Source organism: Podarcis bocagei (genome assembly GCF_964188305.1).
Source record: "Podarcis bocagei genome assembly, chromosome: 10".
Classification (NCBI taxonomy): Eukaryota; Metazoa; Chordata; class Lepidosauria; order Squamata; family Lacertidae; genus Podarcis; species Podarcis bocagei.
The window spans coordinates 38,976,657-39,002,061 of record NC_138135.1 but is presented as its reverse complement, the minus strand read 5'-3'; the positions used below and the strand labels follow the sequence as shown (position 1 = coordinate 39,002,061).

Below are 25,405 nucleotides of genomic sequence, written 5' to 3'. Positions count from 1 at the left end.
CTGTTCTTAACCTGAAGCACCACTTTAGCTAATGGGGCCTCCAGCTGCCGCCGCGCCGCCGGAGCCCGATTTCTGTTCTCATCCTGAAGCAAAGTTCTTAACCCGAGGTACTATTTTTGGGTTAGCGGCGTCTGTAACCTGAAGCGTCTGTAACCTGAAGCGTCTGTAACCTGAGGTACCACTGTACTCATGGATGGTGTATATGTAAATCAGGTATTTGTAATTAAAATGTATTTTTTTTTACGCACAAGAAAGTCGGTTGTAAAAAGCAGGCCAACAACTTACATGGCATTGGCCATGTAAAAACAACAACACACCAAACACAACCTTTCTGGCTCCCGTATGTCCCAATTTGATAATCAGGATATATACTCATATATCTGTCACTGGGGTTGCCATCCTTTACCCATTTCCCTGAAAGTTAGCCCCACTGAACTCAGTGAGAATGACTTCTGGAGTAGACATATATAGGACTGCACAGTCATGAACGAATAATGAGAAAGCAGATTTTGAGAATAAAAAAGATCTAAAGAAATTGGGGGTGTGAAATCAATAAGAAACAGCTGCTGCTGCTGCTGCTGCCACCACAAAGATTATAATTTTGCACTAGAATGATCATATGCATGCCTCCAGTTTGATTTGCAGCCAGCCACGATGCATTTGTGACGACTAAACCAGAATGTAAACATTTTCCAGCAATTTCCATTTACCCCCGTACTATTCATTTTGAATCTTTATGAGGCATAGCTAAATGACACATTTCCCAGGATGTTTCACTGTTTTGTGAATTGACACAAGTGAGTTCATTTAACCAGAGTTCTTTTTTTCACACTATATTTCATTCTGTCAGTAGCCCTTTCCATTTTACTCCACTTCCAGACTGCTTTCTTTCTTAGCTTGACAGCTCTCTGGTAATGTCACTCATTATACTGTGCAAGGCAAACAGTGTTACAAAAGTTGACTTGTGTAAGATAAATTAGTGACTGATTTTCACACATGAAGACAGTTGCTAGGGCATGTTTCCCCCCCTTGCCTTTTTGTTCCTCAATTAATATATTCAATTACTTCTTTTCAAATTGTCTGGGTTTTTAGAAAATACTTCATGACTTATGTTCCTGAATGTACTATACTGAGAAAGAAGCAACTAACAGTCCTTGTGCACTAGAAGACCTGTCCCCCCCCCAAAAAAACCTTCCCTTTTGATTAGTATTGTTTATATTGCATAATGATTTGAGTTCTACACTACTACTGCAGTTTTATTATGGTAGATGTTATAGGGTTTTTTACTGAGACAATGTAAATCTTCACTCAAGGGACAACATTGAAAGGATAAAAGGGGAATTACCGTAGTCTATAGAAAATTGTTTTTAAATTGTAGCTGTTATATTAGCTTTTTTCCAACAAAATAAACAGCAAAGTGCTACTGCGGGTAAAAAAAAATACCACAATGAGAGTATATAAAATAAAGGTGGCTTTGGATTTTTAGTAAAATATATGTTGATGTTGTTCATATAGTCTCATATTGACCCTACTCTACAAATGTTTATATTAGAATATTTTGAATTATGTTTGTTTAATCTATTTAATTTATTTTTATTTTTAAAAAATTATATAGCACTTGATTGTAGGGGGAAAACCCACTTCTAAGCAGTTTACAATAAAATAAAATGAAACATTAAAATTATTGATGAAAAAAGGTAAAAAAAGGTTTTAAAATACTCAAAGGACATGCAATTTCTACTTGTCTACATGTCTGATAGGCTTGCCTAAACAAAGATGATTTAAGCAGGCATCAAAAAGAATACAGCACAGTGATATCAGTGCCAGATATCAATAGGCAGAGTTTTAAAGCATAGGTGCTGCCACACTAAAAGTTCAGAGCAAGTATGTAGCAGTGCCAGTTCCACTGATTGAAATGGTTGACTAGGCATATATGAGGTAAGGTGATTTCGCAAGGCACCTGTCAGCAATACCAAAAAGCTAAAATGATCAATGTGGGTGCCTAAGTGGAAATATTTTATAATTATATCTTGTAAATAACACACAACTGCCATAACACTTCTCCCTGTGTCCTACCAGGATTACTTGAGCACTATGCAGGCTACATTCACTGTACTACCAGTAGTTTTAAATTGCAATGCACTGGCCTTGCTTTTGATTTTATTTGCTAGATTGTTAAGTCTTGCCACACTATGTTTTTGTTTATCCTTCTTTGTTATCATTCTGCTACAACTCTTGCAGAACAAGTACATGAGAGAAATAGAAACCAGGACAATTTATGTTACATACACAGCAGTCTTGGGGATTGCCAGCTGAAATGATCTAGCCTATGGAGCTAGTTTGAAAAACGTTCCACCAGGGAAACATCTTATGAAAACTAAAGGTTTCGCTGTTTGTTAGATTTGCAAGCATTCATATTTGTGCATTTGCATACATGTTTTAATATGTTTGTTTTTCACACTGGGAAATAAAGCAGATCTCAGATTAGGTGTTTTCCAACATAGATCAGATTGGGTGCCAAATCATATCACCAGTACAGGTATAATTTAGGCCTTGTCCTTGAAAACATCTCATCTATTAGTTTCTCCCTCACCTCTGCTGAATCCTGCAACTTATTGCTTCTTTTCAAAGGTCTATTTCAGATTCTACATCCCAGTGAAATCAAAACTTGTGGTATGGGTTGTATACAGCACATGCACTAATCGGGTTATATAAAGACAGTACCCAGAAGCAAGCTTGTATCAGAGCTGCCTTGGACTGTCAAAATATACATATAGTTAGCTTCTTTTCACATTGTGAGCCAACATTATAATTTAGATCATGTAAATATTCACAGCTTAATTCAAAATTAAAGTAGCCTAGACTTTTGTCTAATTTAGGTAACTTCTAGATATTCCTTAGGTATAGGAAAGTCATAATATTGTCTGTTCCCATTCTGACTTTCAGGAGACATTCTTGTCTTCAGGATATTAATTCCCCATGCAACTGACACCAAGCTCAACAATTCACCTTATTTTCAGAACATTGATCTCTATACTTGAGACTTTGTGCAAGGTTTATCCCAACATAAACTTACCACATGGAAGACTCCTGCTGCTTTAACAGGCTTAAATCCTTTGATGGGCACACAGTGATCTGCATGACCATTACAAAAGCAGCTTCCTTTTACAATAAAATCATAGATTGCATAGTAGGTTAGTTCTGGAGGTTTTGCATTCATGTCATTGCTATGGCAAGGGCAGGATTGTTGCTTAAGCAGCTGCACGCGGAGGTTAGTGATCTTCAACTGTGCCTGTGCTTCAGGACTGTAAGGATCATCAGCAGAATTGGGTGGTGACAGAGCTCGGTATATAACCTGGAAATAATACACAAGTCAGAGTAAGTGAATAATAAAGAGAAGTGCCAATTGGAAGTCTTAAAAAATGGTTACTTAATAATAATAATAATAATAATAATAATTATTATTATTATTATTATTATTATTATTATTATTATTTATTATTTATACCCTGCCCATCTGTCTGGGTTTCCCCAGCCACTCTGGGCAGATTCCAACAGAATATTAAAATACAATAATCTATATAAGGCTACTGGCATCACTTATCAAATGGCCATCTGTTATGGATGCTTTAGTTGAGATTTCTGCGTTGCAGGGGGTTAGACTTGATGACCCTCAGGGTCCCTTCCAACTTTACAATTCTATGAAACTACATCAAGCTCTGGGAGGTTTCCTGGAGTTTAATTGACTGAAAAATATATGACTTGACCTCTGGAATTGGCAATGTGAAGATTTTAGAACCTGATTACCCCCCAGGAAAGGCTGCTAGTGTTATGGAAACACCTGTGAATGAAACAAGGAGTAAACTGTGTCATCAGACTCCAGCTGTATGCTATCCTGTCTATGACACTGTGGAGTATAATTTCATCACAGAGCAAATGTTTCATTAGTGATGACTCCACTGTGCAATATTGACAGGTTTGCCTTTTGTTATTTTCTTGTTCTTTGGGCATATTAAAAACCATAGGGCTGTAGATCAGAAAAAAAGATAAATCAGTCACCCATTTTAATGTTCTACTAAGCAGTACAGTGCAGATGAGTCTCGAAGTGGTTTTAGTTACTTAAAATATGTTCCAACTATACTAGTTCATTTGACACCTGGCAGTGAAGCTTCAGTGAGATGTCATATCCGACTGGATATACATATACTCTGTACTAAACTTTGGGACGCATCTTGCTTTTGACACATGGAAATGTTTAATGCTCATGTCATGCGTATTAAAAAGGTCACGCCAAAGCAGTTCTGAAAGTGACAGTCACAGAGGTAATTTAGGAAAGGGGGAAAGTGGCAAAAAGGCATTCAGCAAATATATTTGCTTCTTGTTTTCAGTATGCACAGCCAATGTATTTGGGGCAAGGAGGAGTCAAAATCATCTATACTCTCTTATTAAAGTAGGAGATGTGACTTGTACAGAGCTTTCATAATCTTTTGCCAAAAGCCTTTCCTTTTATTAAGGGTGATGAATTAGTTATTTGAGTATTTGATTCCACCACCTCACTGGACTGTCATTTTTGCATCTTCTGGCTGCCACTGATTCCAGGACCATCATGTCTAAACCCACTGTACTTTTTAGCCAAGCTTCTCTCATGGCCAAAATCTTTCTGCCTTCCAGAACTTCCAGACTTCACTTAGAGATTGGGACAGTCAGGCTGGGGAGGAGTTATAAGGGAACAGAAAAGGTTTTAGAGCATTTACATTTCTGAACTGAATGGAAGCAGTCTGCTTTGTGAACCTTGTGAGCATGCCAAAAGTGGCAGCAGCCAATGGGGCAGAGACAACTGCAACTGGATGTTTTGGTGCCTGTGAGCAAGGCATTAGAAAACATGCAAAATAAGAAATCCTCATTGGATGCATAACGACGTGGTATTCTGTCCATCAAGTATCTATCTGTACGTATATGAAATTGGATACACGTTCCACTGATTGTCAGTATAATAACCTCCCTTTAAAAGGACCATTAAAACTGAAATGGGGAAAGTTCGGCTGGGAAAGGCAGTGAGAGAACAGAGCACATGAGCTGTGTTTGCCATGAGTGTTGAGTCTTTGATGGAGGATCTAAATAATTAGTAACACATTTCAAAAGACTTTTGTTTCCCTTTCTATAACATGCCAAACCTTTTAAACTTATCCAGGAATAAGGCTGTATCAGGCAGGTATGAACACAAACTCATAGAATCCCAGCGCCACAATTTGTGTACATCTGTAGGTTCTTCTATTTATTCAAATTTAAGTGCCGTACAGCCCTGACCACAATGACTTTTTAGCAGTTTGTGAACATGAGATGCCTTCAGATATGAAAGAAAAATGCTTGGATGCAATCCAAGTTCTAGACATTCATTTCCTTTTCAGTGGATGATGGAAAATGCAGGCTGAGAAAAGTGCAATAAAAAGTAGCACCCTAGCTTCCTTTGATTAAAGATAAACTAAAATAGTATCTTAGATTTCTTTGTTATTTCTGGTTTTGATCAAATTTTCAGGGAAGAGAATGTTGAGAAATGAAATAATTCATTTTGAACATACCAGTGCATTTTTAAAATGTTGACCTGTCTGCAGATCATATATATCGTGCTTGACATGAATAGTGCATTTACTGTTAAAAGCCAAACAGCACTTGCTGAATAATAACTAGCACTTTTCAAACCTGAAAATATGCAGAATGAAGTAAACTAGTAAAACAAATTGTCTGGAATTGTAAGTTTTATATGCTCATAGTCCATAGAATCTAAAATGTGTACAGGTATGTTCATGAAGCCCTTGGCTGTTCCTTATTGGTTTTTGAGGACAATACAATACACCTGATTAATGAGTTATGAATTCTCAGGTCAGGTAGTGTGGACAAAAGGAGGGACCACAACAATAATAAAATCCTTTAGCTCTGGGAACCAGTTATCTAAAGTAGTAGCCCCACTAGGACTAGGGCATCCATCTCTTCCAAATCGCTCTGTGGCTCATGTGCATATGTATGCCCATTCATTTTTATTTCATTGAAACACACCATGGTCTAGTACACTGCTTCATTCTTGTTTCCACTCTAGTTTCCTGGGCTTTGTTTCAATTTTGTACATGGATAAGGAATATAGTTTACTTCTGACCTCAGTTGGAGCTTTGAACAATCCAGCAAAAACTGGGCAAAAAGTTCACAGTACACATACCTTAAAGACCACCTACTTGCCACAGCCACACACATTCCTCTTTTCTCTGCACCCAACTCTACCCATTAATTGCAGTTTTCCTATAGAAAGTACCCACAATGGCGATGAGCTTTTAACCTTTATTATTCTTATATGAAAAGCTCAAGTGGGAGATTTTATTGGGCCAACTAAGCTCTGTTTATAGTGGGATGTAAAAGTTAAAAGCAATCACTCTCCCAGTAACTGTTATAGAAATCTGCAGCTGGCAATTGCATTGATTTGTAGAAATTGTGATTGGGAAGGGGGTAAAACATATGTGCCCAAGGGGAGAATTTCCATAATGTAAAAGCTGCAACAGTGGCTGATGCTTTCAACTTTTTTCCAAGAAACTGAACTGGTAGCAATAAAAATATATTATATGTATTAAGAACCAGACTGGTTAAATGTTTTAAAGTAAAATATACATCTCACATTAAGTGAATAAATGTGGGACCTGTCCAAGCTATGCACTTCTACTTCAAAGGGTGTTCTGCCACCATAACTCTGCACACAAATAACAGGCCTAGAACAATATATTTTTACTCACACTTTGTTAAGTCTTAGTGTAGTAAATTATTCAAATTTTCTCTTCCAGCACCTACACAACTAGAAACTGTCCTTCATTTCTATAGAAGCAGAAACCTAGTAAATACTAAAGCATTCTGCTCATCAAGCCAGCAACCTTTACAGTACATGGTAAGTAATTATGGTGGCCATGAGCATGTGTAGAGTGCTTTTCTCACAATACTGAGTAAAACAGAACCAACTCATACTAAGGACACAACAGAAAAAGTTCCAGCCTGACTTCCTGGTTTGTTGAAGCGACAATACCTATTCTAGAAATTCAGCAATGCCAGAATAACTTGGACACTTCTTCAAGATGTTGACTATTCAGCTAGACCAAGTTGACTAGATTGTACCATAAAAATTTATTAGACAAGGGAACAGTCCTACATTAGATATTCCAGCTAAGTTTGTTACCTGCCTTGTCTGTTACCTGCCAGGCTTTCAATGTGAAATAACAATAAACACTGAGAACATACAGAATATATTTTCCTCACTAATGAGTAGCCACAACGATGTCTCAGCATCTCAGGAGGAAGAGATGGTTTTCCCAATGAAGTTGTGGTTTTCTGTGGCTAAGAAATGATCACAAGTTAATAGTAACTTTACTAGCCGTAAGAAAGCTCAACTACCATGTTCAATTTCTTTTTTTAATGAATGCAGTTTCACAGAATATTAATCTGCTAGCTAATATTCTACACTTTGATGCTGAATCCACAAACAGATCAAAGAACACAGTCACAGCTATGATTTATAGCTAGCAAGAGTTTGTTTACACCCACTCCAAGTATCCCGTAGAAACACACACACACCATCCATGCATGACACTACAGATTCCATGCTATATTTACACTTTATGAAAGACAGAGAAGTTCAAAGTATTGACTAAAATCACAAATCACAGTAACTATAAAAGAAGGGAAGCAAGCCCAGGTATCTGACTGTCAATTTGCCAGATGTGCAGAATGTTATATATTTTCCATACTGATATTGAACCCACCATCATAAGAAGTAGCAGCAAAGAACAGGGTGTCTTTGAGCATGTGTAAAGTACCGTAGATTTCCCCCACCACTAAGAAATTATTTCACATCTGTGAGTAGGAAGCAGCTTCCCATGTTAGGTTGATCCCCAGTACCTCTATTCGGAGAACTTTAGCACTTGGTACATTCAGTTTATGGGACGCGGGTGGCGCTGTGAGTAAAACCTCAGCGCCTAGGACATGCCGATCATATGGTCGGCGATTCGAATCCCGGCGGCGGGGTGAGCTCCCGTCGTTCAGTCCCAGCTCCTGCCCACCTAGCAGTTCGAAAGCACCCCTAAGTGCAAGTAGATAAATAGGTACCGCTTTCTAGCGGGAAGGTAAACGGTGTTTCCGTGTGCTGCGCTGGTGCTGGCTCGTCAGCTGCAGCTTCTTCACGCTGGCCACGTGACCCGGAAGTGTCTTCGGACAGCGCTGGCTCCCGGCCTCTTAAGCAAGATGAGCACGCAACCCCAGAGTTGGTCACGACTGGCCCGTACGGGCAGGGGTACCTTTACCTTTACCTTTACATTCAGTTTCTTATTGCTGTTGCTGTTCATTTGCATAGCAGCATCAGTATGCTAGGTGCTTTACAAGGTGCCAGCATAAAATTAACCTAAAATCATTAAATATTTTGTCAGTTGTTAACACGCTATGCCCACAACCTCCCAAATGCCAGACAGAACTATTATTAGAAACACCTTTTCTAAGTAAGTAAAATATGTAAAAGGTGCCAGGTGAGTCTCTTCTGGAAAGGAATTGACTAAATTTCAGAAATACTGCTTTGTTGAATACAGATCCTCTTGGTGGTTCTGCCACCCTCAGAATTTCTGTGGGTGTCAGCCCAGCACAGGGCATTCTCTGTGATAGCTCCTAAGCTATGGAACTATCCCCACAGCAAATTGTTTGTGCTGATTTTAACATTGTATTTTTATATCATAACCCACCCTGTGGGACCTCATGGTGAAGAGCAGGCAATAAATCCAATAAATAAATAATAAGGTACAGTTGCAGAAAGCACCTTCCTCCAAACAAAACTCTCAAACATTTACATAGCCTTCAGCTAAAATTTATATTTTTTTCTTTGGCCTTTCCAATTTGAAATGTATGATCTTATCACAAATCTACCCTAAACATTTCTGCTAACATAAGTAAAACGATTAGTAATAAAATACTTGAAATCCATCCACCTTAATCAACCTTTTCTTGTTGCAACTATCAAAGATTTATCTGACTTGCTTGGCACATTTTCTCTTAAATGAAATGAAAATACAAGCCTGCATATAGTATGCCTGTAGCACAAATATATTTCTTGGCAGAAGCTGCAAATAATTAACAAGACACAGGAAGTGTATATAGCTTTAAGTCGACCACTATTGCTTACAGTCCTCTTCCACTGCACAGTATCTTTGTCTGGCTATCAGATCAAGTGGTTTCTGAGTGACAAATGTCATTGTAGTGAAAAGCGTTAATGGTATTCCATCTGCCTTTATATATATCATATTTTTCGCTCTATAAGACGCACCAGACCATAAGACGCACCTAGTTTTTGGAGGAGGAAAACAAGAGAGGAAAAATTCTGAATCCCAGAAGCCAGAACAGCAAGAGGGATCTGGCTTCTGGGATAGCCTCTGGCTGCCCTGGCTTATGGGATAGCCGCGCGCAGCCTCTTCCGGGCAGTGGGATAAAGGCTCCCCGTTCCCGGAAGAGGCTGCGCGCGGCTAAGGCAGAAGCCAGGAGGGACGCTTCGCTGAAGGGGCGTTGCGCAGCTCTCCCTCTCTCCGCAGCGCCTCTCCTTCCCCAAGGATTCAAACCACCCACCTTCTGATCGGCAAGCCCTAGGGTCTGTGGTTTAACCCACAAAGCCACCCGCGTCCATATGCTTACTATGCTTAATTAATGCATACACAAATACAGTTAAGTGCTTCCTTGACACAAATCTTAGTAGAAAGAGACAAAGTACCCACATTTAAAAGCAAAATCTTCATTTCAAATAGCACTTTAATCATGTGCCTTTCTTTTCAAAGAAATTGTGCTCCATGGGAATAGCAGTAAACACACACTACCCTGAACTATGGAGAAGCCTTTTGGTCCATCAGCAAGAAAGATGATATTTAAATACTCTCCCCTCAGGCAAGTTTCCCCCTTCCCCAAAGATTTATGTCCTTGGATTTGGCATGCCTTCACTACTTGTTGATATATGTCAGACCAACAAAGCTTGAACTTCGTCCCAAAACTAAGCCGAAGAGTGAATGAGCAGGAGAGCGAGTGAGCTGCTTTGCTTTCTTGTTCAGGGGCAAAGTCATTAGAAAAACTGGCTGACTCCCCAGAACATCCCCCACATCTCTGAGCATAGCACACAGCAGCAGAGGCTGGCAAAACGGACATGTAGTAGCCACGGCAGCAGCAAACGTGGCACCTTAAAACCTGATATTTTTTTCAGCAACACCTTTCATAACCTAGAAGTTCACTTACACAGTGTTTAAATGTTTTTGTACTGCTTTTATTTCATGTATTCTAGCTAGGCACACCCCCTATTTCCTTGTTCCTGTCGCTTGTAAAATACTGTTGCTTTATTGTTCTGGTTTTTCATTTTTAGGAAGATGTTGCTGTGGAGGGGGTTGAGTTGCCTTTTTATAACCCCATTTGTGTGCACAGTTTTGCATTGGGAATCTTCAGATTTTGTCCTGTCCTTGGATTTTTGATGAATGTTTGAGTTGAGAATGGGTACATCATCTACTCTAGTCACGTACTTGGATATCAAATAATCACTGCTTCTCTTCCACACACCTACATGGCCCATAAATTCTCGGGGTAGTAACTGTTCCAAGAGTTTTTTTATTTGCAGAAATACAACTGTACCTACTGTAACATTAAACATTCTGTGAAGAAACTCTAGGGGCTGATTTAATAGCACACCCTGGTTTAAAAATCAGTGCTATGCAGGTGATTGGAGAGTAAAGGAATAGAATGTGCAGGGCATTTAAGTGGGATAATAGATTTCCAACAGTGTGTAAAGGAGAGCTGCGTGTTCTTAGGTAGTAATCATTGGTGTGAGAATGTGGATGTTACAAATGCACAAATGTCCCTATTTTCATATGTGAATTGACAGAAATGCACCAGGGGTCACAGCCCTATATTTCAGGACAGTAGGGGCCCTATATAGAACCATAGGAAGGTAGAAATGCATATAAGAACCCTTCAGGTTGAGCCTAGGTAAATAGGCTTGAAAAAGGCACACATACCAGAAGCATGTAGTACTATAGCTAGCCGAAGTGTCAATAGATTAATTCAGGTAACTGGTCAAATAACCTCTTTTACTCAGCAAGTTGCATCAATATTGCCCATACTAGTTAAGCATTGGTTTTGCAGACCTGGCTGAAAGCTTTCAAAGATTGCACCATGCCCCAGGAACAGCTGTTGGTTCTCGAATATCTCACTATTCCAGTTGGAAGGTCTACATCATATCCAGAAACTTGCAATTGGAATTTCATCAAGAGTGAGGGCAGAGATCCTAATAGCTCAGTGCCCCTGGGCTAAAACAGCAAGTCATTTTGGACTATTTAGAACTTTATTGGATCTTGAAACCTGTACATCATCAGGTTAAATACCCTTTCAGAACTAGATGAGGTGTTGCAGGAATTTCAGTTTGCGGGTCAACAAGCATCACATATTTTTCCTGAGCCTTGAACTTGTTCCCAAGCAACATGTTTGTGATGAGATGTTGAGCCAAGAGTCTAACATATTGCAGCCATTAAACATTCCAAGGCACTTTCCACGAGAGTAAACCTATTATGCCCCGTGTCTTGAGCATTGGCTGAAATCCCAGTCAGTCTGGATATTTTAATTCTGCCTACCTAAGTTTCTCTTGTTTGGTAGCATTATTCTCTTGCTGCTTTTATTTATTTTATTTTTTTGGTAAACTATTCAGCAACATTATAGATTTCTATGTTGCTATCAAAGTCTGATAAGAAAAGAACCAGCATGAGTTTGACCAAATTGCAGGAGGCAGTGGAAGACAGAAGTGCCTGGCGTGCTCTGGTCCTTGGGGTCACAAAGAGTCGGACACGACTAAACGACTAGACAACAACAACAACAAATCAAAGTCTGAAATTGGCTGCCTTTCAGTAAAGTGGGAGTCTATAAATTGGTCAATAAAATAAAAGACTACAGTATGATCTGTTCACTACAGAGGTAAATGCATGCCAGAGAATCTACAGACATGCAACAATAGCATCTTTACCACACACACATGCCAACCCATGCTTTGAGGTTTGCAAAGGAGACCCTGTCAGTAAGACCACTGATGGGTATCACTTGCAGGGCAATGACTCATGCCTGGGCCTTCTCCTTGGTGCTTCCCAAGGTGTGGGACTCACTTCCAGTGGAGGTGTCTCTATCCCCTGCACTGAAGGTTCCCCTTGGCTTTTGACACATGGATGACAATGGGAATTCCAGCAGCTGGCATTGTTTTGTGTATGCTTGGTTTTAGATGTTTTTAAATTATTGTATGGACTGTATTTTTATGTTCACCATCCCATGGAAGAAGGGCCACTGTGGAGAACAAAATTATTGGAGAGATCTCATGTAGCATAGTGACTATGGATGTTTTGACTCATGAAATTTAAGTCTCTTATGTGCCTACTTTTGCATCTGGCCACACCTCTCTCTGGCATATGGCCTCCATTAGGTTGTCCATGATAGAATGCAGCTCTTGGGTAGAAAAAGATTCCACATTCTGTGTACAGTGGTACCTCAGGTTACATACGCTTCAGGTTACAGACTCTGCTAACCCAAAAATAGTGCTTCAGGTTAAGAACTTTGCTTCAGGATGAGAACAGAAATCATGCTCTGGCAGCGCAGCAGCAGCAGGAAGCCCCATTAGCTAAAGTGGTGCTTCAGGTTAAGAACAGTTTCAGGATAAGAACGGACCTCCGGAATGAATTAAGTACTTAACCCGAGGTACCACTGTATAGGACTGCAGCATCAGCCTGTAGCTAAGTATATGCATGTGCAACTGACACTACTACTTTCGCTTCCTGTGTTTAATTTTTGGTTGCAAGCTCCTTGGGGTAGGAATTTGTACTCTGGAAGGCATTATGCACACTAGTGATACTATATAAATAAACAGTAGGTTGGATCCATATTTTGTGAAGCTAAGAGTAGGCCCAGTGAAATCAATGGAACTGATTATGATTTTCTATTTATGTAAGTGGGTCTTCTCTAAACACAACTAAGGCTTAACTTAACTCAGTTTGTCTTCCCTCCCAAATAAAAGCCTCTTCCTCTATTTCTCAAGAACAAAAGACTTTAAAAGAAAATTGCTGGAGGGAATGAAATTAACAAAGCATAAATTTGTTGAAATGTGGTCTCTGACAAGCTTGCACTCAAACAACCTAATTGCTATTATGAAGCAATGATCTCTATACATATCGTGAAATAGCTGGTACATACACCTAAGTGCCTAAGGCTACATCCCTACACCTATTTATGAGCACTGGGCCACAATCAACTTAATGGGACTTATTTCTGGATAGACATGGATAGGATTGCACTTTTAGTCTGTAGTCCTTTATGTATGGGAGTATGCCCCATAAAGAAGGCTGATCGCCGAAGAATTGATGCTTTTGAATTATGGTGCTGGAGGAGACTCTTGAGAGTCCCATGGACTGCAAGAAGATCAAACCTATCCATTCTGAAGGAAATCAGCCCTGAGTGCTCACTGGAAGGACAGATCCTGAAGCTGAGGCTCCAATACTTTGGCCACCTCATGAGAAGAGAAGACTCCCTGGAAAAGACCCTGATGTTGGGAAAGATGGAGGGCACAAGGAGAAGGGGACGATAGAGGACGAGATGGTTGGGACAGTGTTCTCGAAGCTACCAGGATGAGTCTGACCAAACTGCGGGAGGCAGTGGAAGACAGAAGTGCCTGGCGTGCGCTGGTCCATGGGGTCACGAAGAGTCGGACACGACTAAACAACAACAATGTCTCATTGACTCAATGTGACTACTTCAGAGTAGACTCATTTAGGACTGTACTGTTCAGGAGAACATGATATGCATTAATAATTTTTTTGCAGTTATCAAAGGAAAAGATGATATGGCTTCCTTCTTGCTTGGTCTACCCCAGGGGTCAGCAACCTAAGGCCCATAGGCCACAAGCAGCCCAGGGGGGTCGTTTAATTGGCCCATGGACCCCTTCCACCCACTCAGTTGGCTCCCGTGCACCGCGCCAAACCGGTACAGAGCAGAGCCAATGGGAAGCAGCCAATGGGAAGCTGCACACACCTCCTCTGCACTGGAAGGAGCACCGGAAATAGCATTTGCGCATGCATGCATGCATGCATGCATGTGCACATGCACTCCGGCCTACCGCAGCATCAGCAGGACTGTGAACTGGCCCAAGCCACAAAAACTTTGCCAACCCCTGGTCTACCATTTCCATGAATGAAAAGCTTGCTTTGGCTTTTTTACAATCACTGCACCTAAAACATAAAACCAGATAATCTTCCCCTTGAGCTGTGGCCACTCAACTTTTTAATGGCACAAGCAGGAAAATGGCACTTTCAGCACTGGGATCTACAATCAAAAGTGATTCATTCATGTCACTTTATGACTTCACAAGAATACAGGAGATACCTTCAAAAGATCTGGTTCTGCCTCTGTGACTAGTTTAATTCATTCAGATTATGTCTGGATTTTCAATTTCTGCTGCTCTGATGTGACAGGAAACAGAAGGAGGGTTAAGAAGTACTTTATACCTCAAAAATAGGCTGTGAAGCAAGTTCAGATTTCCATTATATGAATGCACCTCTATATCTCTGTGTTATAAGGATCCCCCAACTTAAAGCCTTGGTGTGATCCAGTCAGTTCAGGATTGATTTACCAACTTGTGCAAAAATGCCAAAATAGGCAAGCTGTTGTAAAAATAAAAAAAATTCCTTCCAGTAGCACCTTAAAGACCAACTAAGTTAGTTCTTGGTATGAGCTTTCGTGTGCATGCACACTTCTTCAGATACACTGCTATATACTTCTTCAGTGTATCTGAAGATGTGTGCATGCACCAGTGTATCTGAAGAAGTGTGCATGCACACGAAAGCTCATACCAAGAACTAACTTAGTTGGTCTTTAAGGTGCTACTGGAAGGATTTTTTTTTTATTTTGACTATGGCAGACCAACACGGCTACCTATCTACAAGCTGTTGTAGTATATCAGTAGTATAATTTAGAATGTTACAAGTTTCTGCAACTTTGGCAAGCCTTCTGAATTGCCCTGTCAGCAGCAACATGATTCAAGCAATCAACCTCTTCCCCAAAATATAGTTAACCAATAAGGAACTTTATTGTGCATTCCAGTCATTTCCACACAAAAACTTTACTTGCATAGAACTTGCAAAAGGTGATTAAATAATTATACTCTCTTTTTATCTATGTTTCAGAATGAGGAAAATGTGTTTAGCTATTAATTTTCCTTTGACAGATGGGAAAGATGAAGTCTTTAATTTTTGTATTGCTTGCAGTCTAATAACACTCAAACTTTTAATAAGTGCTTAATGCTTTGGTCCCTAATCTCCTTTAATTTATTGCAAAAATAATAAACAGCTACTCTATATCCTAGATATGATTCTCTTCTTACTTTTATACCTAATGGCCTATGTTTCTGAGCCTTATAACTGTGTAAAGGTATACACACCCATATAACTGTAACCAGGGGAAGGTGGTTCTGCGTTTGGATTTATATGCAGCATAAATACATGCCTTGCTGTTACTGCCTAAAACCAACCTTAGTTATTTGTTAAAGATTTTTTATTATTATCATTATTTTTATTGAAACTGTGATTTAATGCTTATATATTGCCAACACTTTGCTAGACATGAAATGAACACAGTATACCAGTGCATGAGACCATTTTTAGCTGGACAGATTGTGATAACTGTGTATTTTAAACTGGAATGAATGACTGTTTCCAGATGTCTGAAATTAGGTACTACTATGAGTCGGAGTACGTCCTCCATAACTCAAAACAGCTCAATAACCTCTTGTGTTGTTTAATGTGACGTACATGTTACTATTGGCAGTTACAAGTAATTGCTTGAATGTAGCTGGCTGTAATAAATTAAATGTGATGTTTGCAAAATCTGCAGTCCTGCCATCTGGTCACCAGAAAGCTTCTGGTACTACTTTGCAAATAAATACAAGTACTGTAGTGTTAAAATGCAGGGTGCTTTAATATGTAATCTGTGTGATCTCCAAGCCCCCTGCACTCAACACTTCCTGAAAACTTGAAATAATGTTGACATCTTAAATGAACATCTTTCTGTAACAGTTTGTGGTGTGGCTTATGCACATTAGGCAGGATGAGGTTTGTCTTAAACATGCTGGCAGATCACAACACTATGTCACCATAGCAATACCCTAGCACTGGCACAAGTTTGAAGTGGCGGAACAGACACCTGTGGTCACGGAGGAGTGGAAATTAGTCAGAATCCTATGTTCCCTCAGGGCAGGGGTCAGTCCCAACAATGCAAGACTGGCATAATGCTGTGCAGCAAAGGAGAGTGGCATAACTTTAAACACACCAAACAGAGATCCCCAGGTGACTGCCCATGGCTTCCCTCTTTTCCTCCACAGTCACAATGGAGGAAAGGATTTCAACAAAGTCTGGAGCCAGTTATTCTAGAGGACCCAGCAAGTGAGCAAGATTTTTGATAATAAGATGTACAAGTCGGGATTCCATCTCCCATATCCATGAACACATAACTAGGAACACTGAAGTTGGGATTTTTGTGATGGGCAACTTACACAAAGGGAGCACTTTGCCCAAACAATGAACACCAACAACCAAGGAGAAGCAGTCAATTGACTAAATTTATAAACAAATAATATGTCTAATTCCCAACTTCTCACCATTGTACAGATACTGTATCAGCACCCACCAGATGCCACCACCCAGAGGATCCTAAACTCCACACACGCAATTGGGGCTGCAAGGACAAAGGTAAGCAATAGAGGTGGCTCATCAGGGAGGGGGAGAACATGCTTCAGAGTAGTTCCTTTACACCCCCATTCATAGCACCAAGGAAAAAGGTGTGTGTGTGTGTGTGTGTGTGTGTGTGTGTGTGTGTGTGTGTGTCTATTACTCAGAACACCTATAGCCATATAGTGCTTCCCACTCTCATCCCTTGTGATGATGGGAAACAGTACATTTGTGTAATAACTCTATCCTTACTTAGCAGGTGAGACCTGTATGTATTCCCCTCACAAGGGGCAGGCTGCATTCTCAGAAAGGGTGGCTTCTGTTGGCCACAATCCAAAAATATACTGGAAAACGTAACACTATATTCCATCTGTATCTATATCCACTGCTGTCCAAACACTTATGGCCCATGGCACAGACATTTCTTGCACACAGAAGAAACAGTAACTGTAGACAGCATTAGAAACATAAAAATAATCCTCCTTAATGAGGCCAAAGACCAGCACTTTTTTCCTACAGTAGCCAACCAGATGCCAATGGGAAGCCATATGCAGGACATGAGTTTAATGGTACTTCCTTGCTCATGTTGCTCAGCAACTGATATCTAGAAACATGCTGCCTCTGATCTTCGAAGTTGTACAGTGTTCATTAGTTAGTAGCCTTATCCTCAATGAATTTGTCTAATCTTTTCAAGCCATCCATGGCCATCACTACACTTCATGGTAGTTTAACTATGCACCTTGTGAAGAAACTGTGGTTTCTGAAACTGACTTGGGAAATAAACCATAGTTAATGGTTAACCACAGTTCTCACTTTGGATGGCACAGAATGCTGTGGTTAACTAAAATGCAGGAGTGAAAGCTTCCAAACACCTCCTCTCAGCTGCACAAGAAGGGGGGGGGGTGTACAAGTCCAAAGATAATTGTGGTTTGTGCGCATCATGCTCAAACTAAATCATGATTTAGTGCTGGAAGGAGGAGCCTGTGGTTCTCAAGATGTTGTTGGACTACAACTCCCATCAGCCCCAGCCAACATAGCCAATGGGCAGGGATGATACAAATTGTAGTCCAACTGCATCTGGAAGGCCACTGCTTTAGTGTGGCATGCAAATATCATGAAAAAACTAAAGTCAAGAGTCAAAATAAATCTAAAGTCAATTTTCAGTTGTTTGTAGTTTTTGATATCTTAATTAACTCACCTCTCCTCCAGTGCAGGGGAAGTGACTGGAGTATCTAGAAGTGCAAATTGCTCCTTTCTTGGTTACATCATCATCCAGCCCAAAGGCTGCTGAGCAGTTAGTGGAAAAATATTTGTAAGGTTTCCATGTTTTCCCAAAATCCTGAGATCGCTCCAAGACCATGGCTGCCGGTCTTGGTGACTTGAACACCATGATTAAGTGAGTGAAATAAAACTCAGTTTCCAAGTTCAGCTGGATCTTCTCCCTGTTCACCCCCTGTGCTGATTGCCACCATGTGTATGGCAGCCGAAAGGGTGAGTCAACCATGGCAGAGGGTGAATGAGCCAGATGGGCATGCTTGGAGTTGCATTTGCTACACTTAGGCTGCTTGCATATGAAGTCTGCATTCTCACTGTAGGAACAGTAAAACTCTGTGGCGTTGTCCCCACACTTTGTATCTGTCCACAACTTACGCCCGTATCCTAAATTTCCCATTCGAGGATTGCACGCTTTCTCACAGTGGGATCCAGCTTCAACAACACTGCTCAGTCCTATGTAGGAAAAAGTGTGATAATTAAAAACTAAGTTAGCATAAATTATTATCAACCAACTGTACCTAACACATAATTAAAATTCTGACTTTGCAATAAAACAAGAAGGCACAGTTAAATTTTTACTGGACCCACAAAGGATATAAGACCTTAGGCAAGCTTTTATATTCAGAGCCTCAGGACAAAGCAAAGGCACACCTTGTATCTGTATTATAGGGATAATGATACTGGCCTATTTGACAGCACTGCTTTAAGGATTACTGAACTATTTTATGTGAAACACTTTGAACACTTGAAAGGTGCTATATAATGTGCTATTGAGTGTCTGCAAAGGCCTTGGACCAAACTATTCAGTGCAACTATTTAGCGGCTCTTTGTAAACAGAAATATTGAAGAATTGTCCCACCTTCCCCCTGCTCCTCAATAACTTACGGTATTTAGTTCTAGGACCTTAATACTCCATGCCTTAGGCAGTTTGTCTTCAAAAGAGGCTCATAGATGCATGGTGTTATTTTGTAATTGAATAAGCATGGATCATTTAAGAGAAAACACACAAGTGAGTAAACATACTGGGAGTAAGGCGCTACCCTACACCAAGCACTCAGACTCTGAATAGTTTAAAAATCATGGAGGTGTAAGAGGCCTCAGCCAAATACATACTTCCCTCAGGAATATATTCACAGGTGGATCTTACCCAGAAGTAGAACAGTTTATTATAAAGGGGCAGCCCAAGGGAATCCTGAGACACAGCCCAAGGGAATATGTTCTGGTGGAACATGCAAGACCCAGTGCAAAAGAAGGTGGTATAGACCTAAGGAGAGCTATTATTTAGTATTCACTGAATGCTAAATCTCAGGGTACGTATTTCTTTTATGCCCCTTATTTGAGATTTGTTTTTTTGTTTTGATGCTATGTATTATGCTATGCTATGTATCTTGTTTTATTTGTTCTTCATATCATTTAAGATTTCATGCTAATGTTCTGTCTTGGTTTCATTCCCATTTCTCAAGGCACTCTTTTTCAGGTTCTCTTTCTGCTTCTTTTATTTCCTCCTTTGATCTTGGTTCAGCTCTCAATACTTGTCACTTTTTAGCCATTCTCCATCAGTTTAATATTGACTATAATTTTAATGCATATCTTCCTACTCCATATATTTTCACTCAATTTTTCAAATTGTTTTCCCCATTGAAGTTCACTTTCTTGAATTAAGCTTCTTCCATGCCTCCTGCTGGGACGCAGGTGGCACTGTGGGTTAAACCAGAGAGCCTAGGACTTGCGGTTCTAGGTCAGAAGGTCAGCGGTTCGAATCCCTGCAACGGGGTGAGCTCCCATTACTCGGTCCCTGCTCCTGCCAACCTAGCAGTTCGAAAGCACGTCAAAGTGCAAGTAGATACGGTAAATAGGTACCGCTCTGGCGGGAAGGTAAACAGTGTGCTGCTCTGGTTCACCAGAAGCGGCTTAGTCATGCTGACCACATGATCCAGAAGCTGTACGCTGGCTCCCTCGGCCAATAAAGCAAGATGAGCATCACAACCCCAGAGTCAGTCACGACTGGACCTAATGGTCAGGGGTCCCTTTACCCTTTACCTTTTATGCCTCCTGCTGTTCATCTTTTTCTCTGTTGCTAGGCTGTGAAGTAATCAATCCTTCTTCTCAGGTATACAGATTATAGATAGAGGTGGCCAACCTTCTTGGGCCCACATGCCAGTGGTGGATGTGCCCAAAAGTGAGTCTAGCCACTCCACACTTGCACACAAGGGTGCCAACTTGAATAAAATATTTGGGGGGTATGCCCCGCCTCATATAATTGATCACATGACATGGCGCATGCACACCATTTGAATGGCAATGCTCATCAACTTGTGGGGGTTTCACAAGTTTTGTTGGGAGGGCTGAAGGGACCTCAGCCCCTAGGAGTTGGCTCCTATGCTTGCACACTCACTTGTATACACACACACAGCACATAAAGGCACATAGCTGCCGCCCCTATCTGAGCAGATCCATTGAGGAGGTTATCATTCCCTCTCCGCTCATCCAATTATCAATCTGATGACCAGATTTGCAATCTGATTTGCATCCTCATTACAGTTCTGAACTACTCTGCCCACTGCCATGTTGTGCCTACTTTTAACAAAAACCTTTTTGTTGCAAAATCCAGTGGTGTCTTTGAGAGCCATAAAAAACATTGCTTGAAGACCAGCAGCCACACTTGCTCTGTGCTTTTATTCCATTATTCACATCACTACTACTTCTTGTAATATCATCTGCTTATTCTCTAGGCTATACTATGGTTATTTCCTTACTTTTCCTTCTCTTGTAATGTCCTTCTTTCTTGTTTCTATCTTCAGCCTCTATTCTTAAGTCTGCTGCTCTGCTTGTTTATTCTGCTTTTCATTTTGATCATATCACTCTCATTCTTTTGCCTCTCCATTGCCTTTATTTTCTTCAGCATATTCATTTACAGCTTATTTTGGTTTACAAATGTTTACATTCTACTGCTCTGGTATATCTTTCAGCTTTTTTTGCTTTTTTTTAATACATACCGTCACCGATATTTGCTTCATCCCACTGGTTCCCTCTTCTTCAGATGTTCCTTTTCAATTTATTCTTTTGATCTACAAACCTAAGCTTTGGGGGGGGGTCTTATTTCCTTTCCTATTTCAGTTCTTTTTCTTTGGATTCCCTTCCTTGTGACATTACAATGGACCAACTATTTCCTCTATTTGTACATTTGCAGAGGTTTCCCCCCTCTAACTTAATGTGTTGCTTTCACCTTGTGACTCTTGTCCTTTGCAGTATGCAGTGAGCTCATTTGAAATATATGAGACTTCTAAGTAAACATGTTTAGGATCCGGATAATAAAAAAGAGTATTTTTAGGCTACAGAGTAAGCTCAAATGTATAATGCACACTTCTGCCAACAAAAGTAAATAAATACAACTGTAAAAGTCACATAGTAACACTGAGTCCTTTTCAAAGTGCTGTACAAACATTAACTAATCTGCACAGCTCCCCTGAGAAGTAAGGAAGCAAGTATTATTATAATGTGTCTTATCAGCTAGGCCAAGATGGATCGGCTTGATTTACATGCTGGCTGCTAAGATTTTTCAGTCTCATTATGCAATGTAGTCAAGTTACCTGGTGAATGTTTACTGCAGCAATTTTCTCCATTATGCTTCTACTACTGACATGAGAAAAGTGCTTTGAGTTTATTTTTTAAAACAACAACAACACTCATGCATATTCATGAATCTGAACAGGTGCTATACACTGTGCGTCTGGGATACAACTTAACCTTCTGAGAAACTTGCTGAGGCAAATATCTAGCTCCTGAAGTGGGAAATTACAGTTTGAAAATGTGCTGGATTAGTCTGACAGCTCTGCTTTAATTATACTGAAATCTTCCGAAAATGCTGAATCATCTTCTCATACTATCAGGAAAATATAGTATTTTCCAAGTCTAAATATATTCCCATTTATTTCTGGGTTTTTTAATTTCCTAATTGGTGGTGGGTTTCACTGCAGAGGAGTCAAGGAGAAAACTGCATGTGGAGGCAATTTAAGACCAACTTAACACTATTTTCTATGAAATTTTACAATGTAGTTTTGTAAAAAGTAGTCCAAGTAAGAAAATAATAATTAAAGACATAGATAACTTCCGTCCATATTGTGTGACATTTTTCTGTATAGTACTATCTGTCACTAGAACTTTGCAAAATGAAAATAAGCTTAGATACTAGAAAATAAGTATTTTTACACTGTCAACCATGAGATCATTAAAGGCATTTTCTGTCCTGTGCTCTTCGCCTCTCTTTCTCTTAATATTTATAGTTAACTGCACACTACCTCCCAGCCAATGTTAGTACACATGCCACTGAACAAAAATCTGTAGTAATGGACAAGAGCATACAAGGTACGGCATGACTCACCTGTAAAACATTCAGAGCTAAATCATATGTTTCCTGCTGCAGCATTTTTCAGCCAGAATATACTTGCCTCCTTTATTTCTCATTATCCATTTTACAAATTGATGGTATGACACTCAAATTAAAATATAACAAATTCAGAAATAAAATACTTGACTGTAAACGTTACTTTAATAATATGCATAATCAGGCATTTCAGGCTAAAGAAACACCTATGAAATAGGCATATCTCCTCATCACTGGCTTCTATGAATGTTTTACTAGATAACAGAAATATCATGTAATGCACACTATCCCTATCCTTTCGGTCTCTGGAAGTGAACTCTCTCTCTACATTGACAATAGCTGAAACTAGATTATTTGGTGGTTAATAGATCGAAGTAAAAAAAAAATTTCAAATAGTGAAAAAAGCAGTCCCACCTATTTAAAACCAGGCTAGGTTATCCTAAGGCCAATCAACACCCATTCCTGCCATAGAAGTGTGAATGAATGTTACCTTTCAGCTTTTTATCTCATCTTCTCCTTGCTCTAGGCCCATTCACATTAGGGAATGTGCCGATTTTTGTCAGAAGGACAGTGATGCAGACACCATAGGATGACATTTCCTTGAGAGGATCAGTCCAGTCCAGGTGTTTATCTCTTTGTAGAATCTGTGAGCTCCCCCCCCCCACATTACATAAACAATAGTAGCAATCAGTTCAGAAAGAATGTATGTGTTCAGCTTTACCCTCAGAGTGAGATGCCAATAAATGATAGCGAAATAAACTGCAGGTGGAAATGCTGGTGCATTGTTTTCCTCTGCAGCATGTTATCTGGTCCTTGTGCTGTCTAGTTCTGATAGGGGGGAAATAGATCAAAGCAATGTGGCTGCACAAAAGTTGCTTTCTTAACTTTGTCTCATTCTTGAAACTGTTAAGAAACAATTCACATGATTTCTAGGGGCAAACCAGTGGCATTTAACTTTTGTGACTAGATATGGGTGCAAAAGCACAAGTTGTTCATAGATGGTTTCATGGGTGTAGCCAGGATTTATTTGGGGGGGGGGCAGGCTTTAATTTAGAGGTAGCAGAATCGAGTTATCTGCAACAGACTTCGTCACTTAGGGTTTTTTTTAATTTACTTGATGGGGGCAGCTTACCCCCCCATGCACGCACCCCCCCAGCAATGCCCATGGATGCTTTGAATTCAAGACCATTTTTATTCACAAGACCATCAGGGAACAGGTTCACATCCGCATCCACAAACCATGCTACCTACTGGTACATTCGCCTTGAATCCTTGAGCAGCTGATTTACCAAACAAAATGGGAAATCGTTTATAATAGATACCAACTATTATTTATTATAGCTTGTACTGACTTGTGTTAGATGTATAAGACAAATGCCCATTGCACCAGACTTTACCATTTTTTCCCCTAATCTGGAAGGAAAAATACAAAGCCTATGAGCCAAGCGCTGAAAATGTTCGGGATTTGGTGTGTGTGTTAATTAGCTCGTGGGATGAACCAGTCTGGCTTTCAGCCTCTCTTGCACCGCTCTTGACTTTTTAACACTTTCTTCTGAAGTTAAGGAAGAGCCATCAACTGTTTGAAAAGCGAATGTTATCTCATTTACCTTGGAGGCATTTGAAAGGGGAGGTGAGGAGACAAGCGCTCCTGATCCGAGTTAAGACTAGGAGCCCTATTTCTCTCTCGCAGGCAACAAGAGGCGCTTCTTGGGTTACTGACAGGCGTTCCAACCCTGCAGCTTTGTTCGAGGCGAGCGAAGTGTGTGTGAGAGAGGGGGGGGGGAGGGAGGGAGAGAGAGAAGCAACTCCAGGCTTTAACTTGCACGTTAACTTTTGTCTTCAGAACAAATCCTATTCTACCACCTGCAGGCCTGCTAATCATAATCACTGGAGAAGAGAAAAAGGATGCGAGCGAAAAGGATTCACATGCACGCGAGCGATGGCGCGCGCGCACCGCACGAGAGAGAGACCAACCTGCAGCCAGGGCAGAGGCGCCTAGCAGCACCAGGTGCCAGAGCGGGCTCCCCATGGCGGACGCGCATGGAGTCCAGGCTCGAAGGCTGCCCGGCGCTGCGCCTTGCATCTCCCGGCCCCTAAGGGCAGCGGCGAGGCTCCATCGCCGCCAGCTCCCGCGGGGCTGCTGCTGCTCCAGCCGGAGGACCTTGGGAGCCGAGCCGAGCTGCGCGTCCTGCCGCGGGCATCTCTCGCGCGCCTTGCCGTCGCCCAGGAGCCGCGCTGCCGAGTCCCTCTCAACGCCGCTCGCCTCCGCCTCCTCCGCCAAGCCCGGGAGCTGCGGCCAGGTGCATTGGGAAGAGGCGCCGGCCCTGCTCTCCCGCCGCTCCCGGCTTGTCTCCTTGTCCCCGATGACAGCCCTGCGAGGGGAGTGGCGGCGGCGGCGGCGGGTCATAGTACTGCAGCGGCAGAAGAAGGAAGGGCCGGGCTGCTCCCCTCCCCACCCCCCTGAGGGAGAGGCGGCGGCGGCCCGCCCCTTCGTGCCCCCCACCTCGCCGCCCTTCAGCCTCCCTCTCTAGCTGGCAAGAACCACAGCCACCCTCGTCTTCCTCAGGGAGGGAAAAGAAGCAACAACCTGGCGGCGCCCCCCCCCCTCCCGCGCCGCCAGCCATCCCATCTCGCAGCATTCCTCAAAACCATTGACTTTTTGCCGCTGCTCCATCGCGCCACGCGAAGGTGCCTCAGCCTGACAGACGGAGACAGCTCGGGAGAAGAAGGATCAGGCAGTCTCTCCCGCCTCGCTGCTTCCCAGCCCCCCCCCCCCCGCTCAGCATTCTCTTCCCGCTTCAGCTCCCCCACACCCCAGCCTGGGTGACTGACCTTCCTTGTCCCCAAATCAAGTGGGTGGCACTGCCGCCCTTTTCCCTGAAGGCATTCTTGTCCCATCCCCCGTCCCCACACATTTCCACCTGGGTTGCCCTCCTCTCTCCCTTTCCAAACTCTG

At 41.3% G+C, this 25,405-nt stretch overlaps 1 protein-coding gene across 2 annotated transcripts in view; it reads right to left on the bottom strand.

The window, feature by feature from the left end:
• NTN4 (netrin 4) overlaps positions 1-24,904 on the bottom strand; it is a 37,507-nt gene extending 12,603 nt beyond the window's left edge. The window contains exons 1-3 of one of the 2 annotated variants that reach the window (XM_081209647.1): positions 24,424-24,904; positions 17,989-18,518; positions 3,077-3,355 (exon numbers count right to left, since the gene is read on the bottom strand). In XM_081209647.1, coding sequence (XP_081065773.1) covers positions 3,077-3,355; positions 17,989-18,518; positions 24,424-24,856 — 1,242 coding nt within the window. In that variant the 5' untranslated portion in view covers positions 24,857-24,904. The remainder of the gene's footprint in view (positions 1-3,076; positions 3,356-17,988; positions 18,519-24,423) is intronic. The other variant, XM_081209648.1, reaches the window with a different exon arrangement.
• Positions 24,905-25,405: the final 501 nt, after the last annotated feature.